At 40.8% G+C, this 19303-nt stretch overlaps 1 protein-coding gene across 1 annotated transcript in view; it reads left to right on the forward strand.

The window, feature by feature from the left end:
• Nucleotides 1-19303, forward strand: part of tcof1 (treacle ribosome biogenesis factor 1) — a 45506-nt gene that overhangs the window by 23197 nt on the left and 3006 nt on the right. Inside the window, exons 4-7 of the mRNA XM_060915132.1 lie at nt 680-735; nt 829-1012; nt 10268-11830; nt 11948-12027. Of these exons, the coding sequence (XP_060771115.1) occupies nt 680-735; nt 829-1012; nt 10268-11830; nt 11948-12027 (1883 nt within the window). The remainder of the gene's footprint in view (nt 1-679; nt 736-828; nt 1013-10267; nt 11831-11947; nt 12028-19303) is intronic.

The raw sequence follows: 19303 nt of genomic DNA on the forward strand, positions 1-19303 counted from the left end.
AACAGCATCAACAAATCAGGTTATTCTGTCTGTCTGTCAGTTGCACTTTATGTGACCACCATATGCATCACCAATAAACTGTGAACTAGCTACACCTCCAAATGCCAGTCCCACAAACCATACAGCTGGTGAGGGAAGAAGCACAGTTCTGCTCTTCTGGTGCCAAATGTTTTTGTAGACTGTGTATTGAAAAAAGCTGATTGCATGCACTTTCAGCTATTTGTGCTGACTGATTCGATGTGTCATCAGGCCAAAAGCAGAGTGGGTATAATGAGGTTTATTCTAGGAATTAGATGATTTAGTTGGTTTAGTTAGATATAATAGATAACCTTCACAAAAGTGAGTAGGATTAAAGATGCTTTCTTAAATTGAAAAGGTTGGAAATTATTAGTGGTATCTTAATTTGCTTCGAATGACTTGATGATTTTTTTTTTTTTTTTTGAGTGTACCATCACCTCCTTGTGTGTTTGACATCTTTGTTTTTATTCCCCTCAAGTAGGAAAGTACCACTGTGCATAATTTGCCATTGTTTTTGTGGTATATTGTGCTGATCTGAAACCTACAAAAAAGCATTAATCATAATAAAATCCCATTTCTCCAGTGACCTTACTTTTATTCTTGCTAGTACTACTGACATAAGATTCTTATCCCTCCTTACCTCTGTTTTTCTTTAATGCAGTGCCAAAACCAAATGCAGCACAGTACAACAGCGCTGAGAAGAAGGGAAAATCCAAGGTATGCTAGCTATACCACTATTTACAGGATGCTCAGTTTCATAAGTCAGTGCACACAATGAAATGGTTAACTTTACCCTAACCTCCTTTTTAGACACCAACTGCAGCCAGAAATCAGAAAAGGAAAAGAACTGAAACGAAGACACGCAAACGTTCCAGTGCGGTGGAAAGCCAGACAATAGAACATGGCTCTGTACGTCCAACAACAGGAGAAGACTCGGATTCAGACTCCAGTCTCGACGTTGAGAAATGGAAGAGACTGGCCTTACAGCTATCAGGTTAGAGAGAAAGAAAGCGTATTAAGGATTTCTTATTTGCTTTGAAATGTTATCTTGAATGCATAAGTACACTTTATTAGGAACACTCATTCATGCAATTATCCAAACCGTCAATCATGTGGCAGCAGTGCAGTGCATAAAATCATACAGATAGAGATAAAGAGCTTCAGTTATTGTTCACGTTGAATATCAGAATGGGGGGAAAAATGTGATGTGGAGACACTGAGAAAACTGAGCAGAATAAAGTGCATCATAAAGCTGTTATCTAATTTTCTCGCTAGCACTGTGCATGGTTGCCTTGTGTTTTCTGAATTTGTGATTTCTCCACCCCTGTATGATATTGTTTCATACACCATACACTCATTGACCGTTTTATCAGGTACAGCTACCAAGCAGATGGTCTTTCATTTTATATATATATATATATATATAATTATATGAAAGACCATTATATTTCGTGGAATAACGTGTGTATGTGTATATATATACAAGCAGGTTGAGAGGAATAGCTGTTTTATTATATCTACATTCACTGGATTTTGAGAAACAGAGCATTTTAATTTTTTTTGCAAATTCATCTCATTATCTCTAGCCGCTTTATCCTGTTCTACAGGGTCGCAGGCAAGCTGGAGCCTATCCCAGCTGACTACGGGCGAAAGGCGGGGTACACCCTGGACAAGTCGCCAGGTCATCACAGGGCTGACACATAGACACAGACAACCATTCACACTCACATTCACACCTACGGTCAATTTAGAGTCACCAGTTAACCTAACCTGCATGTCTTTGGACTGTGGGGGAAACCGGAGCACCCGGAGGAAACCCACGCGGACACGGGGAGAACATGCAAACTCCACACAGAAAGGCCCTCGCCGGCCACGGGGCTCGAACCCGGACCTTCTTGCTGTGAGGCGACAGCGCTAACCCCTACACCACTGCACCTTTTTTTTTTTTTTTTCAAATTTGATAAATAAAAACTTTGTGCAAAATGTTTGACAAAATCATTACCGCTTAGAATGTAAACAAACTGGCAGAATGACGGTACTAATTTGTGAAAAATTCTGTAATAATAATTCTTGAAAAAGAAATATGTTCTTACCATCATTTCATATTTTGTTGCCTTTTTTTTTTTTTGGATTTGTTAGGGTTTTGTTTTTATTTTGTCCTTGGTTGGTTTAGTAACAAGCTCTGTCATTATTTTCTTCTTTAGGGTTTTTTGGCAGTTGGCAAACCAACTTAAAGGTGCCTTTACCGCCATCAGCTGGGCTGGAGTGTGGAACAAGAGATATGGGGGGGACGATTATATTCTTTTAGCTATTTGTGTTTCTTTTAAATACTTGATAAAGTAATATATCTGACTTGATGCACTCTGCCATTTTGTTTTTCTCTAGTCATGATATACAAGCTGGTATCCTGGTAGTAGAGTAGCCAATCAGAGCACGCAATTGCTCATATCCAGTGAATGTGGATAGAAAATGTGTGTATATAGCCGGTCAGCGGTGGCAAATCGCCATCTGTACTAGGATTTGCTGCCGTCTGTTTTTCACTGAGCAGCAAAAAATATTTTTGTTTACATATCTGTACAAAACTGAACAGTGTGCGATGTGAAACTAAGTTTTATTCAAATAAATAATGGCCAAATACTAACACGTCCGTAGGAAATATAGGCAGCCATTATGCTGCCATGTGCTGTAACTAAGATGCAATCTGATTGGCTGACAAGGTGTTGACAATGTTTCGTGTACTGTGATTGAGCCGCACTACCACATGGCTAGAAATGGCGACTAAGAAGCGGAGCGGCCTCAAACCACATGGGTAAGTCTGTAATTTTAGCCATCACTCTGATTACCAAGTGAAATACGTCTGTGTATGGGTCCATGTATAAATGCTGGTTGGCTAAATATTAAATTATAAATATCGATCGCTGTCCCATTATTGTATACGGCCTGTTTTGGGTCAAACCCGCCCACTCAGCATGCTTGGCGCATTGACATTGTTTACATTTTGACTTACGTTTGCAATGTATCCCTGTAGGGGAGTCACATATCGAGACTTGACATCTGTCATGTAGTTAATGTTAATGGTAATCGTTAAAATTATAAATGTATACGAGTTTATGCGTATTTGTTTTTGTACAGTTGCTGTTGCAAGAACTGTCATTCGTTGTCAGATGAATATAGTCACTTTTATGTAGTGCAATACCAAATGAAAATACTGTGATAAATTAATTCATATATTTTTTCAAAATGTCTGGAAAATCTTTTGAACTCTGAACCTCTTTAATATAAAGGGGATATCACATGCGATATATAAAATATTACACACGCACACCTAATTTCGACCTAATTCAGACCTGCCAACCTTTATGCATTTTGCGTAGCAGATACGCATTTAGACATCAAACTACGCTGCTACGATTTAACACTTCATAATACGCAAAAAGCCATTGATGGCTTTGAGTTTAAGATCTTTAATATTCCGGTTCAACTGTCTGTGCATTCGCGCACTAGGCAACTCGTCTATGGGTGTAACCACATTGACCAGCAACCTGTAGAGAAAAGAAGACTTCGACCAATCACAGCACTAGTTTTAAACTCTTCAAATAGGCCTAGGCTATGAGGCTAAGCGGAGAGCTGAGGAGCCGTCAAAACGAAAGTAACGAAATTGATTTTCATCCCTCTCGGTCGAGCTTTATACTGTGACTGGTTTTACAAGGGAGGACGGTGCTAAACACCGTTTCAAAGGTAAATGGGCAGGGCAAGGGTATTGTGAATAAAGCAAGGACAACCATCCTAACGTCATAGTTCAAAGCACAGTGTTCTGCCTTATCTGAAGGAAATATTTGTTCCAGCTTGTTTTGATATTTGACCCATGCTTCTCAATCCAAAAAATACAGGTGTAGTCGTCGACTTACGACTGCGTTTGGTTACGACTGACCGGTCGTAAACCGATCTGGTCATAAGTCGGCCTGTGTTAAATGAACGTAAGTATATTGTGATGTGTAATGATATTGTAATCATCCTAAAGTCTTATTTTATCAACATTTTCTTATTTCATTACCTTGGCTCATTATTTGGTTTAAGTCAAACACTGCACACTACACTGCGTACAGTACAATTCGTTTAATATGTGCAAAACAAAAATACGAAATACAGGTGTGAAAAACAGAAAACATTTTAGTTTATAACGTACCAAAATACAAATGTAAAACATAGCAAAATACAAAACTTAGTGACCGCTGGCATCCCTGGTGCTTGGCTGTGGGTCGTCTACGTCATCATCAGCTGTTGCAGCGCTCGGGCTGGCAGGAGCATTTGCTCGTTTCATAAACCAGGAGCTGGGGCGGAAACTGTATGACGGAGCGCGAGAGAGACTGCGCATGTGCCTGGAGCTGGGGCGGAAACTGTTGTACGCGGCGAGAGGCTGCCGGGAGCTGGGGTGGAAACTGTCGTACGCGGCGAGAGGCACTGCTGGGAGCTGGGGTGGAAACTGTCGTATGCAGCAAGAGGCACTGCCAGGAGCTGGGGCGGAAACTGTCGTACGCGGCGAGAGGCTGCTGGGAGCTGGGGCAGAAACTGTCGTATGCGGCAAGAGGCTGTCGGGAGCTGGGGCGGAAATTGTTGTACGCGGCGAGAGGCGCTGCCGGGAGCTGGGGCGGAAACTGTCGTACGTGGCGAGAGGCTGCCGGGAGCTGGGGCGGAAACTGTCGTAGGCGGCGAGAGGCTGCTGGGACGGAAACTGTTGTACGCGGCGAGAGGCGCTGCCGGGAGCTGGGCCGGAAACTGTCGTACGCTCAGCTGGGAAACACCTGTCACTCATAACCAGACAGTCGTAAAGTCGATTGGTTGTAAGTCACATAGGTCGTAAGTCGACGACTACCTGTATTGCATAGCCTAAAGTGAAAATATAGTAGCCTACTGACGTTTCCATCCAGTCAACCGATAGACGCGTTAAAATCTTCTGAACTAGGCTACTCGTGCATGTGAGATTCAGTGAGCAGTGCACGAAGTGTTTTCACGTAAGTGCGTGTGGTGGAGGATGATGTGTGTATGTGTGTGCCCCTTGCAGTTAATAATACACATGATGTCAGATGAGGATACTGACAGAGAGAGAGAGAGGGAAGCAAATCTAAAAAGAAGCGAGTCTATGCCCCTCAGAAGTTCCTAACGAAGTATCAAGATCAATGGCCATGCCTCCGCCCCTCTAAACTGCCTAATCATGCGTTTTGCACAGTGTGCAATTATGATTTTGACATTAGCCATCAAGGAAATACAGGTAATAATAATATTGCTAACATAGAAATGCTTGCATTTATATACATAGGCCATTATTTTTTCCAAATTAGGCCAGGTCAGTGAATATGAATATTATAAAGGCTATGTTATTGGATAGGCCAGAGTAGCCTATAATTTATTTTCAGTAAATTTTTCTGTAAGTGTGGTTATCAGTTTGCATTTACTAAATATTAATATTGAAAAATATATATTTTATATAGGTACTCTGGAATATTCACTTTTGATGTTTAGTGTAGCCTAGTTCAAAGTGTAGCGAGGAGCAACAGAATCTCTTTTACGGTCAAAACTAAATTTATGAAAAAAGGATTGTGTGTGTGTGTGTGTGTGTGTATTTTGCAGACTGCTGGCGTCTGTTTTAAAAGACATAGGCTATAGCCCTTTGGTTTTTCTGTTATCTATACAATATAATGCTAAATGTCAAAAGGGACATAGCATGCTATTTGGGATTCTTTGTTGTTTATAATTCCCAATGCATTTAAGACACAATATGCCAAAGGCAGTACGTTTATCCCCTATCTTTAAGTTTAATAGACTGGTACCAAAATCCAGAATTGTGACACCCAAAGGCATTTTTGAGACAAAGTCGGCAAACAGTCTTATTTTGTCAATTTGGGTGTGCCGAATTCAAATCTGCAATATGCCGAGCTCTATCTGACCTCTGTCGACCTCTAGAGGTAATTGAACTTTGGGCCTGTAAACGTCTCAGCTGAACCCAGTTTCTCAGCTTTCTAAGGAATGAAATGTACTAAAATGATTAATGAAGTTAGCAAATGGCCTTGTTTGTTAAATGTTTGGGTGCTGAATTCATTTTTCATTTGTAAAACGACATATGACCTCTGATAACCTCAAGGCCATTAAACTTGGCCTATAGGCCTATGCATTTAACGGCATTTTTAAACTGACTTTACTCCCCCAAAAAGAATATGAACAGACAAAAAAACAAATAGAAAGGAACAAATACAACATTAAATGCCAGTCCATGTACATGTGACTTACTTTTCACAATGAGAATGCCTAGGCGATCACCTTACATAACATTGCATTACATTTAGAGGTTATTGTTTATACAAAGCTACTGAAAAAAGGACAGATTCAGCAGCATACAAAATGTGGGGGCATACAGGGTATACAGGTTAATCAGGGTTAGTATATAGGAGAGTTTTTTTCTTTGTTTTGTTTTAAACGGGGTAAAGCCTTTACAAAAAACAAACAACAAAGAAAAAAACTCTCATATATACTAACCCTGATTAACCTGTATACCCTGCATGCCCCCACATTTTGTATGCTGCTGAATCTGTCCTTTTTTCAGTAGCTTTGTATAAACAATAACTGCTAAATGTAATGCAATGTTATGTAAGGTGATCGCCTAGGCATTCTCATTGTGAAAAGTAAGTCACATGTACATGGACTGGCATTTAATGTTGTATTTGTTCCTTTCTATTTGTTTTTTGTCTGTTCATATTCTTTTTGGGGGAGTAAAGTCAGTTTAAAAATGCCGTTAAATGCATAGGCCTATAGGCCAAGTTTAATGACCTTGAGGTTATCAGAGGTCATATGTCGTTTTACAAATGAAAAATGAATTCAGCACCCAAACATTTAACAAACAAGGCCATTTGCTAACTTCATTAATCATTTTAGTACATTTCATTCCTTAGAAAGCTGAGAAACTGGGTTCAGCTGAGACGTTTACAGGCCCAAAGTTCAATGACCTCTAGAGGTCAACAGAGGTCAGATAGAGCTCGGCATATTGCAGATTTGAATTCGGCACACCCAAATTGACAAAATAAGACTGTTTGCCGACTTTGTCTCAAAAATGCCTTTAACTCCTTAAATAAGCACTTTTTTGAATTTTGGTACCAGTCTATAAGGTCTGTATAAAGGACATATTTTTCGGGCGCAGTTGCCTTGTGCCAAATGTCTTGGTGAAAGCATTGGAAATATATTCATGCCTTTTCATTAAAAGAGTTCTTGTTTTCTTCATAGTCTACTTGTATGTTGAATAACTAGATATGGTGGTGAGTAGGAACTCTGTGCTTAGTAATACATTGTAATGAGTGAGCATGTGAACAATCAATACTGATCAGCAAATGTGCCTGACCTCGCGCCGTGCTGCACCGCACCACACCGCCGCGATAAGTTGCTACTCAAATTTTTTTTTCCAAGGTTGGCAGGTATGCTCCCCAAAAGCCTTGAAACTATGTCTCAGATAACACCAGTTTTCCATTTTTCTCACTTATGGTTCACAGTGAAGGGCTTCAGCCTTTTTAATTGTACCCTCCTATTCTCTGCCTCATACCCTTTTATTCCAGAGTATATATACTGCCCTCTGTTGCCATGCATTGCATCATCTCACCTCTACCCTGTACAGCAATGGACAGGGACCACCACAGCTTAGAGTATAACCAGTGGTAGACCATTCTCAGCACAGAAATACCACTAGCATTGTCATGACATTATGATGTGTGTGGTGGGGGATGTACTGGTACGAGTGTATCAGGAAAATATGTATAGTCTTGCTATGGTTTTACTCATACTGTAGCCACACTTCTATGCTAGTGTTGTGCTGTGAATCATACACCAACTAATAATCAGGTCAGTGGTGGTCCTTTCCCTTGATGGATGGAGTGGAGGAGCGGTTGACAAGTTACAAGAGTCAGTAATTACTTTTTATATGCACCGAGATGGTAGGTTTATCTAATAAACAAAATAAGGTCATTCATGCAAAAAGCTTATAAACACTGGCATGAATTAAACATTTGCACTGTCACTTTGTTACTTGAACTACACCAATTAGCCATAACATTAAAACCACCTGTCAAATATTGTGTAGGTCACCCCTTGTCCTGACAAAACACACTCGACCCATAGGGAGAGAGACATGAACTCCACAAGACCGCTGAAGGTGTGCTGTGGTGTCCGGCACCAAGACGTTAGCAGCAGATCCTTTAATTCCTGTAAGTTGCGAGATGTGGCCTTCATGGATCACACGTGTTTATCCAGTACATCCGACAGATGCTTGATCAGATTGAGATCTGGGGAATTTGGAGGCCAAGTTAACACCGTGAACTCTTGATGTGCCTGAACAACTTTTGCAGTGTGGCAGGAAGCATTATCCTGCTGAAATACCATTGCCATGAAGGGTTGTACTTGGGTTGCAGCAATGTTTAGGTAGGTGGTACGTGTCAAAGTAAGAACGACATGAATGCTAGGACCTAAGTGTTCCCAGCAGAACATTTCTCAGAGCATCAGACTGCCTCTGCCTGCTCGCTGCCTGCTCATAGTGTACGCTGGTGCCATCTCTTCCTTAGATAAGTGATGCACATGCACCTGGCCATCCACATGATGTAAAAGAAAACATGATCCATCAGACAAGACTACCTTCTAGCATTGCTCCATGATCCAATTCTGATGTTCACGTGTCCATTGTAGGTGCTTTGGACAGCGGACAGGTGTCAGCATGGGCACTCTGACTGGTCTGTAGGTGCACAGCCTCATACACAGCAAGCTGTGATGCACTGTGTTCTGACAACTTTCGGTTGTAGCCAGCATTAACCTTTTCAGCAATTTGTCCAACACTAGTTCTTCTGTGGGATTGGACCAGACAGGCTAACCTTCACTCCCTACGCTCATCAATGGGCCCAAGCCCATGACCCTGTCGCTCGTTCACCAGTTGTCCTTCCTTGGACCACTTTAGGTAGGTATTAACCAAGCCGGGAACACCCCACAAGACCTGCTGTTTTGGAGATGCTCAGACCCAGTCATCGAACCATCACAATGTGGTCCTTGTCAAAGTTGCTCAGATCCTTACACTTGCCCATTTTTCCTGCTTCCAACACATTAACTTCAAGAATTGACTGTTCTCTTGCCTGCCTAATATATCCCACCCCTTGATAGGTGCCATTGTAACAAGATAATTAACAGTTATTCCACAAAATCGAGTCATACATGAGCTGATAGCCGATGAGGCACGTAGCACCGAGTCGGCTATAAACCATGTACAACGAGATTGAGTAGAATAACCGTTTTATTCTATCCACATTCACTGGATTTTGAGAAACAGAGCATTTTTATTTTTTGCAAATTTGATAAACAAAAACTTTTGTACAAAACGTCAGACAAAATCATTTCCGCATAGTGTAAACAAACCAGTGAAATGACAGTAGCAACTTGTGAAAAATGCTATAATAATAATAATAATAATTAATAATAATAATAATAATAATAATTCTTGAAAAATAAAAAAAAAATGATACGTTCTTACCATGAAATACTTTCATTCCATTTTTTTGGGGGGGGGTATTTTTGGGGTTTTGTTTTCGAGTCAAGTTTTTATTTCATTCTCGGTTGGTTCAGCAACACACGCCACCATTTCTTCTTCTTTAGGGTTTTTTGGTGGTTGGCAAACCAACTTAAAGGTGCCTTACTGCCACCAACTGAGCTGGAGTGTGGAACAGGAGATACTGGGGGGACAAAACTATATTCTTTTAGCTATTTCTGTTTCTTTTAAATACTTGAGAACAAAATGATGTATCTGACTTGATGCACTCTGCCATTTTGTTTTTCTCTACTCATGATATATGAGCTGATAGGCTAGTAGTAGAGTAGCCAATCAGAGCATGCGATTGCTCATATCCAGTGAATGTGGATAGAATAATTTAAATTATTATTATTATTATTATTATTATTATTATTACAACATATTATTTTAGATAAAAGTGTTATTCACTTCACCTTTCAGTGGTTTTAATGTTGTGGCTAATCAGTACATATATTTCATTCTTAACATTACATTTGTCTGTGATGAGGGAAATAACAGTAAAGCCTATTTGACTTGACAGAGGTGCTTGATAGAGGCTTTGATTAGTAGGACTTCCATCAGTAAGCTGGACAGATGTATGAATGGATGCTAATTGCATATGATCACTTTGGAATTGTAAATTTTTACTTCCTTTGTTGCCAGATGCTGACATTGCAAAGATGGATGCTTTTATGAACTTCAGCACATCTACTGCCAAGTCCACAAAGAAGCGAAAGCCAGCACAACCTAAAAAAAAACAAGACCAAACAATAGGAAATGGCAAACTTTCACCCAAGAAAGATAAAGCTAAAACTGCTGCCAGCCCCACAAAAACAGATAAAGTTAAGACTCCTTTAAAGCCCACATCTTTTAGCATTTGTGAATCAGATAAAGTTAAAACTCCATCTAATAAAGCTGTCTTTGCAGAACCTAACGTAAAGTGTCCTGAAAGTAAAACTACTACCAGTCTTTCAGATCAGCTTGCGACCCCTAAGACAGTAAGTAATGACTTTTCAGAGGGTGACAGAACTAAGGCTAAACGCAAAAAAAAGCATAGCCTTTCGGAATGTCATGATATGGAAACTCCAAGTAAAAAGGCTGAGACTGAGAAAATAGATATCTCGGAACCTAATCCAACTGATACTCCATGTAAGAAAACAAAATCAAAGAAAGATGTTAAAGTTGCAAAACATGGATGTGTAGAAACTCCTAAGGTTGCCATTCAGACGACATCGTGTGGTTTAGATTCAACCGAACTGTCTGAATCAAACAGGTCAAAACAATCTGAATGCGTTTTACATTCTAAAGCTAAGAAGGCTAAATCAAAAAAAGGTAAAAATGTGGCGCCTGCAGGTGGAGATACCACCATACAAACTTGCACTGAGGATGCCACTGAGTCCCTAACATCAGACCAGTCAAAAATAAATCAGGTTTCAGATTTTAACCCACCTGAGACTCCCTCTAAGAAAGCTAAATCGAAGAAATCAAAGAAATCTAAGGAACCTCAGGAACCTGGAGATATGACCAAACTTTCTGGAGAATGTCAGATCAAGGTTGACAATCACCACTCCAAATCGCATCAGACTGAGACCCTGTCCACACCAGTTAGAGAGGCTAAAAGTGTTGTGGGGTCTGAACTGGTTAAGAAACGGTCTAAGAAAGCTAAGAAAAGCTTATTCGAGCCAAATGGGACTGAAACGCCATCTAAGAAAATAGAAACCCAAGCAGCTACCAGCATCTCAGAACCTCTCAATTCAGTGACGCCGTGTAAAAAGTCTAAAACCAAGAAAGGTTCAGAAGTCAATCGGGTTGATTCTCTTGTTAAAAAAGCTGTTGTGGATGTTGGCGAAGGTGAGGCCACAAAAAGCAGTTCTTCAAAACCAGATAATACTGATAACCTTTTAAAAAAGAGTAAAAGAAAGAGAGCTGACCACTCTGGAGAAAACATGACGACTTCAGTAACAGAACATGTATCTGAATGTGACGATTCGGGAGTGGACCGTAGCCTCATACCTACCGGAAACAGTACCGAAAGTCAAGGCCAAGAAAGTGTTTCAGCAGGGGAGGTGGAAGGAACTCCAGAGCCAAAAAAGAGAAAGAAAAACAAAAAAGATAAAGAGAAGAAAAATGAGAGTGATGAAAATGTTGAAGAGGTTCCACCAACACCACCAGCACCACTAGCAGAGGAGTTTGCAGATTCCTTGCCAAGCAGTCAGAAGAAAAAAAGTAAGACTTATTTTTGAGTTACTTAATTTAAAACATTGTTGCTAATATCTTGGTAATAAACCAAATGTCCTTTAATAAATACCTCTCTGTAATGTCTATTTGATTCATGATGTGTAGAGAAGAAAAAACAGAAACATAGAGATGAGGAAATCCCATCTGTGTCCACTCCCGCTCCTGAAGAAGACTCTCCAAAAAAGGTAAGTCATGCATGGGTGAACAAATGTTGGGTTTTATGAATCTGTGTGAATTCTTTTCTTTTCCAAAATTATTTCCCAAAGAAAGTTTTCTCAAACTTCCCAAGAAAACGGTTAACATGCTTCTGGTCTAATTGAACAATCTTTGCTTTTCTACCTGACAGTTCAGCTTTCCAACTCAGTTTACCAACAAATCTGATTCCAGTACTATCCATGCCGTGTGTGTATTCCCATTACATAATTCTACCAGTTAAAGTAGGAGTTTCTCTGGAGGTTAATGTGGTGAGTAATAATGGTAGCCACAAGTCATAATGTGCTATACGAGTTTAGAAAAATATAATGTTGGAACTAGAACCTCTCATTTGATGTTTAAATGGGTGTAGTTTGTGTTCTTCAGGCTGAAATATTGAACATGAGATTCACGGAGTTTCGTGAAAATACAGGTACAAGAGGTTTTAGTGTAAACTTTCAGTGTTGAAAAAGAAGACCGCAGAAACCCAGAGCTGCATTTTCTGTTGAGTTGCAAATGTCTTTTTACACTACACATGTAGGACACCTAAGTAGGCAGCTATGTTATATCCTATGTAGGGTTTGCATCCATTTGGAATGTTATTTACCTTCAAGGTGGAGGAATTTTACTCATACTACTATCACAGGTAGGAATTGTAAAATAAAGTTATCTCATCTCATTATCTGTAGCCGCTTTATCCTGTTCTACAGGGTCGCAGGCAAGCTGGAGCCTATCCCAGCTGACTACGGGTGAAAGGCGGGGTACACCCTGGACAAGTCGCCAGGTCATCACAGGGCTGACACATAGACACAGACAACCATTCACACTCACATTCACACCTACGGTCAATTTAGAGTCACCAGTTAACCTAACCTGCATGTCTCTGGACTGTGGGGGAAACCGGAGCACCCGGAGGAAACCCACGCGGACACGGGGAGAACATGCACACTCCGCACAGAAAGGCCCTCGCCGGCCACGGGGCTCGAACCCGGACCTTCTTGCTGTGAGGCGACAGCGCTAACCATTACACCACCGTGCCGCCCCCTAAAATAAAGTTATAGTTACAAAAAAAAAAAACCATTACTTTGGTTGAAGAAACAAAAATGAAATGTTAAATTGTGGTATGAAATTGTGACGTCTCTTAAGTCAGAGGTTCTCGATCATCTTGTAGTCAGGGACCCTTTTAACAATAAACTAAGTTCGGTTAACCTCTCAGTACAGATTTATTTCATGAACATTTATTTAAAGGTGCTACAGTGGTATGCAGAAGTTTGGGCACCTCTGGTCAAAATTGCTGTTACTGTGAACAGTTAAGCAAGATGAAATGATCTCCAAAAGGCATAAAGATGACTCATTCCCTTTATATTTTAAGCAAAAACATATTTTTTATTTTCATCTTTTACATTTTCAAAATGACAAAAAAGGAAAAGGGCCCGAAGCAAAAGTTTGGGCACCCTGCATGGTGAGTATCTAGTAACACCCCCTTTGGCAAATATCACAGCTTGGAAACACTTTTTGTAGCCAGCTAATAATCTTTCAGTTCTTACCTGGGGGATTTTCACACATTCATCTTGCAAAAGGCTTCCAGTTCTACAAGTTTCTTGGGCTGTCTTGCATGCACTGCTCTTTTGAGATCTATCCACAGATTTTCAAATGGTGTTTAGGTCAGGGGACTATGAGGGCCAGGGCAAAACCTTCAGCTTGTGCCTCTTGAGGTATTCCATTGTAGATTTTGAGGTGTGTTTTGGATCATCGTCTTATTGTAGGACCCATCCTCTTTTTAACTTCAACTTTTTTACAGATGGTGTGATGTTTGCTTCCAGAATTTGCTGGTATTTATTCAAATCCATGCTTCCCTCGACCAATGAAATGTGCCCTGTGCCACTGGCTGCAACACAACCCCAAAGCATGATCGATCCACACCCATGCTTCAGAGTTGGAGAGGTGTTCTTTTCCTGGAATTTGGCACCCTTTTTTCTCCAAACATACCTTTGCACATTGTGGCCAAAAAGTTCTATTTTGATTTCATCAGTCCACAGGACTTGTTTCCAAAATGCATCAGGCTTATTTAGATGTTCATTTGCAAACTTCAGATGCTGAATTTTGTGGCTCGGACACAGGAAAGGTTTTCTTCTGATGACGCTCTCATGAAGGTCATATTTGTTCAGGTGTCGCTGCATAGTAGAACAGTGCACCACCACTCCAGGGTCTGCTAAATCTTTCTGAAGGTCTTTTGCAGTCAAACAGGGTTTTTTATTTGCCTTTCTAGCAATCCAACAAGCAGTTCTTTCAGAAAGGTTTCTTCATCTTCCAGACCTCACCTTGATCTCCACTGTTTCTGGTAACTGCCATTTCTTAATAACATTACGATCTGAGGAAACAGCTACCTGAAAACACTTTGCTACATTCTTGTAGCCTTCTCCTGCTTTGTGAGCATCAATTATTTTATTATTCAGAATGCGAGGGAGTTGCTTAGAGGAGCCCATGGCTGTTGATTTTAGGGACAAGTTTGAGGAGTCAGAGAATTTATACAGATTTGAAATCTGCATCATCTAACCTTTCCTAACGAAGAATTTGAACAAGCCGCAGCTCAATAAGCTAATTAAGGTCTGGAACCTTGCTAAAAGTTACCTGAGAACTCAAATGTATTGGGGTGCCCAAACTTTCGCATAGTGTTCCTTTTCTTTTTTCACTCTCCAATTGTACAAAACAAAAATAATACACATTTTGCAGAAAACGCTGAAAAGAAATGTGTCGTCTTTACCTTTATGCCTTTTGGTGATCAGTTCATCTTCTGCTCACTTAACTATTCACAGTAACAGACATTGTCAGTAAGGGTGCCCAAACTTTTCCATGCCACTGTATATGTAAGAATTTTAGTTTAAAAGATTTTTTTTTTAAAAAACCTAAATTATCAACAGAATGTGAAGAAATAAGTTTTGATGTTATTTCAAAGCCGTCTATGGATTGCATTGCAGAGATATCTACTGAAGTAAGCATGCTAACCAGCTAGCCCCAAGAAAGAAAGGATGTGCCGTCTGCCTCATAATCCCACTTTGTCCCTCAAGAAGCAATATTGAGTTACTGTAGCATCCAGTCTTCCCTCAGTCCAAAATGAGAGCATGGAGAAGAGGGTATGCATGTGATGTCACAGTGGTTTCACCCACTGAGTGGCAGAAACTTACTGAATGGCAGGGTTAGCGTTCCGCTTGAATGCTGTGAAACTACACATACAAAAAAAAAACCCCACCTCTACATGGGAAGGAGCTGTTGTGCAATTGGCTGACTGTACAAATAGCTTTAGTCAGAAATCTGAGCGATCTTTTTACAGACTGCTGAAAGCAATAAAGAAATAAATAAATAAATAAAGCAAATGAATTGTTGCAATTCACAGAAACAACTGGAATCCAGGCAGTGAAACGTAGATTTGCAGTAGCCATTTTGCACTACCTTCACTCACATACCCAAACATTCTAAATTATTTTGTTTTTGGACTGAGTGCATCTGTTTTGCCTGAGTTTACACTTTACAATCCCTAAAACTGCACACTTCCTTGTTTCTTATGAACTTTACAATCCCTAAAACTGCCCACTATTTGTTTGGAGTGTGGAGTATGAATTTGACAGGTGTCCAGTTCTTACATATAGCACCTTTAATGCATATGTACAGTGGTGCGTGAAAGTTTGTGAACCCTTTAGAATTGTCTATATTTCTGCATAAATATGACCTAAAACATCAGATTTTCATACAAGTCCTAAAAGTAGATAAAGAGAACCCAGTTAAACAAATGAGACAAAAATATTATACTTGGTCATTTATTTATTGAGGAAAATGATCCAATATTATATATCTGTGAGTGGCAAAAGTATGTGAACCTTTGATTTCAGTATCTGGTGTGACCCCCTTGTGCAGCAATAACTGCAACTAAACGTTTGCGGTAACTGTTGATCAGTCCTGCACACCGGCTTGGAGGAATTTTAGCCCATTCCTCCGTACAGAACAGCTTCAACTCTGGGATGTTGGTGGGGTTCCTCACATGAACTGCTCGCTTCAGGTCCTTCCACAACATTTCGATTGGATTAAGGTCAGGACTTTGACTTGGCCATTCCAAAACGTTAACTTTATTCTTCTTTAACCATTCTTTGGTAGAACGACTTGTGTGCTTAGGGTTGTTGTCTTGCTGCATGACCCACCTTCTCTTGAGATTCAGTTCATGGACAGATGTCCTGACATCTTCCTTTAGAATTCGCTGGTATAATTCAGAATTCATTGTTCCATCAATGATGGCAAGCCGTCCTGGCCCAGATGCAGCAAAACAGGCCCAAACCACGATACTACCACCACCATGTTTCACAGATGGGATAAGGTTCTTATGCTGGAATGCAGTGTTTTCCTTTCTCCAAACATAACGCTTCTCATTTAAACCAAAAAGTTCTATTTTGGTCTCATCCGTCCACAAAATATTTTTCCAATAGCCTTCTGGCTTGTCCACGTGCTCTTTAGCAAACTGCAGATGAGCAGCAATGTTCTTTTTGGAGAGCAGTGGCTTTCTCCTTGCAACCCTGCCATGCACACCATTTGTTGTTCAGTGTTCTCCTGATGGTGGACTCATGAACATTTAACATTAGCCAATGTGAGAGAGGCCTTCAGTTGCTTAGAAGTTACCCTGGGGTCCTTTGTGACCTCGGCAACTATTACACGCCTTGCTCTTGGAGTGATCTTTGTTGGTCGACCACTCCTGGGGAGGGTAACACTGGTCTTGAATTTCCTCCATTTGTACACAATCTGTCTGACTGTGGATTGGTGGAGTCCAAACTCTTCAGAGATGGTTTTGTAACCTTTTCCAGCCTGATGAGCATCAACAACACTTTTTCTGAGGTCCTCAGAAATCTCCTTTGTTCGTGCCATGATACACTTCCACAAACATGTGTAGTGAAGATCAGACTTTGATAGATCCCTGTTCTTTAAATAAAACAGGGTGCCCACTCACACCTGATTGTCATCCCATTGATTGAAAACACCTGACTCTAATTTCACCTTCAAATTAACTGCTAATCCTAGAGGTTCACATACTTTTGCCACTCACAGATATGTAATATTGGATCATTTTCCTCAATAAATAAATGACCAAGTATAATATTTCTGTCTCATTTGTTTAACTGGGTTCTCTTTATCTACTTTTAGGACTTGTGTGAAAATCTGATGATGTTTTAGGTCATATTTATGCAGAAATATAGAAAATTCTAAAGGGTTCACAAGCTTTCAAGCACCACTGTACAATAATATTTTGTGTGTTTATTAGAGTCAGAGAGGTTTTTAATTCCTGAATGTTCCACTCTCCGGGAACAAGACTAATTACATGGCATTTAGCAGATGCTCTGATCCAGAGTGATATACAACATATGCAAAAGTCAGGTACATGAAGTGCTGAACTTCTAGACAAGAAAGTTCTAGTGCCAGCTGAACAAGTGACAGAATAATACTTGGTGTAATATTCTGTTGAAGTAACAATACTCAGCAAACAGCCAAGGAAACAAACCAACCATATAAATGAGCTGACAAAGTACAACTAAATAGAGAAAAATAAAATTCCATGCTGGACAGTACACAGCCTGGGTTGGTCTAGACTGATTCACAGTTACACAGTGGGCAGGGAAGAAGGGGAGAAGTGCAGCTTGAAGAGGCGAGTCTTCAGTCTGCGCTTGAAAGTAGGCAGGAGTCAGCAGTTCTGACCTCAATGGGAAGGTCATTCCACCAACGGGGATCCAGGAAAGACGGCAGTCTTGAGTGGGCTGGGCAGGAGCAGAGAGGAGGAAGGGCCAGGCGACCAGCAGTAGCGGAAAGTTATCAGTAGATTAATAACTATTATTCTATCCACATTCACTGGATATGAGCAGTCGCACACACTGATTGGCTACTCTACTACGAGGCAATCAGCTCATATACCGTGAGTAGAGAAAAACAAAATGGTAGAGTGCATCAAGTCAGATATATCACTTTATCAAATATTTCAAAGAAACAGAAATCGCTAAAAGAATATAGTCGTGTCGTCCGCCTGTTCCACACTCCAGCCCAGCCAGTGGCGGTAATGCACCTTTTTAAGTTGGTTTGCCAACCACCAAAAAAAAAAACCTGAAAAAGGAGAAAATGGTGGAGCGTGTTGCTGAACCAACCAAGGATGAAATAAAAACTCTACGCAAAAGCAAACCTCCCAAAAATACAAAAAAAAAGCAACATGTATTTGATTGTAAGACAAGGACGCGTTATCCTAATGGGCTTCATGGGCAGCTGCCCAGGGCCTCGGCCACTAGGGGGCCTCGGAGGTAGCGAGATCGGAAAATATGAAACGATATTTTCAGAAGTTTTGATCATATTGATAACATTTTTGATGCATTTCGCCACCCGTAAGGAAGCCCACCTTGTCCCATCGCATAAATCACCCGTCATTGTCAATATGATCACTGTCCACCATGTCTTCACACGCTACGCCAGCTTGAGTTCAATGATTTAATTAATGACTTCACTTTCCAGAAAAGTAGGAAAGTGCCCTTGTAAGTTGACCCATGGCTGTCAAACTGAATGCGTAAAGCTGTGTGCCACTGCTGTTTGGGACATTACGTGTGTGAAAGGATGAAATGTTTCACATAGCCTAACATTTTGAGATTTATTTCTGAGAAGCAAGATATAGAGCCCTGCACTCCCACGGGACCCGACGCAAAGCAGTGCGGCGCGGGACAAATTTTGAAAGCTCATTGCGGGCGGGAGGGGGAGTGCACAATGCGGGAGCGGGCGGGACAGGTGATAAGCTGCAGTCCCGCTAACTAAAAACGTGTTTAAAATAAAATTTATAAATGATTAATTTATGTCTATCATATATAATTTCATCTCATTATCTCTAGCCGCTTTATCCTGTCCTACAGGGTCGCAGGCAAGCTGGAGCCCATCCCAGCCGACTACGGGCGAAAGGCGGGGTACACCCTGGACAAGTCGCCAGGTCATCACAGCGCTGACACATAGACACAGACAACCATTCACACTCACATTCACACCTGTGGGCAATTTAGAGTCACCAGTTAACCTAACCTGCATGTCTTTGGACTGTGGGGGAAACCGGAGCACCCGGAGGAAACCCATGCGGACACGGGGAGAACATGCAAACTCCGCACAGAAAGGCCCTCGCCGGCCACGGGACTCGAACCCAGGACCTTCTTGCTGTGAGGCGACAGCGCTAACCACTACACCACCGTGCCGCCCTTCATATATAATTTG

This window comes from Neoarius graeffei, chromosome 2 (assembly GCF_027579695.1).
Source record: "Neoarius graeffei isolate fNeoGra1 chromosome 2, fNeoGra1.pri, whole genome shotgun sequence".
Lineage (NCBI taxonomy): Eukaryota > Metazoa > Chordata > Actinopteri > Siluriformes > Ariidae > Neoarius > Neoarius graeffei.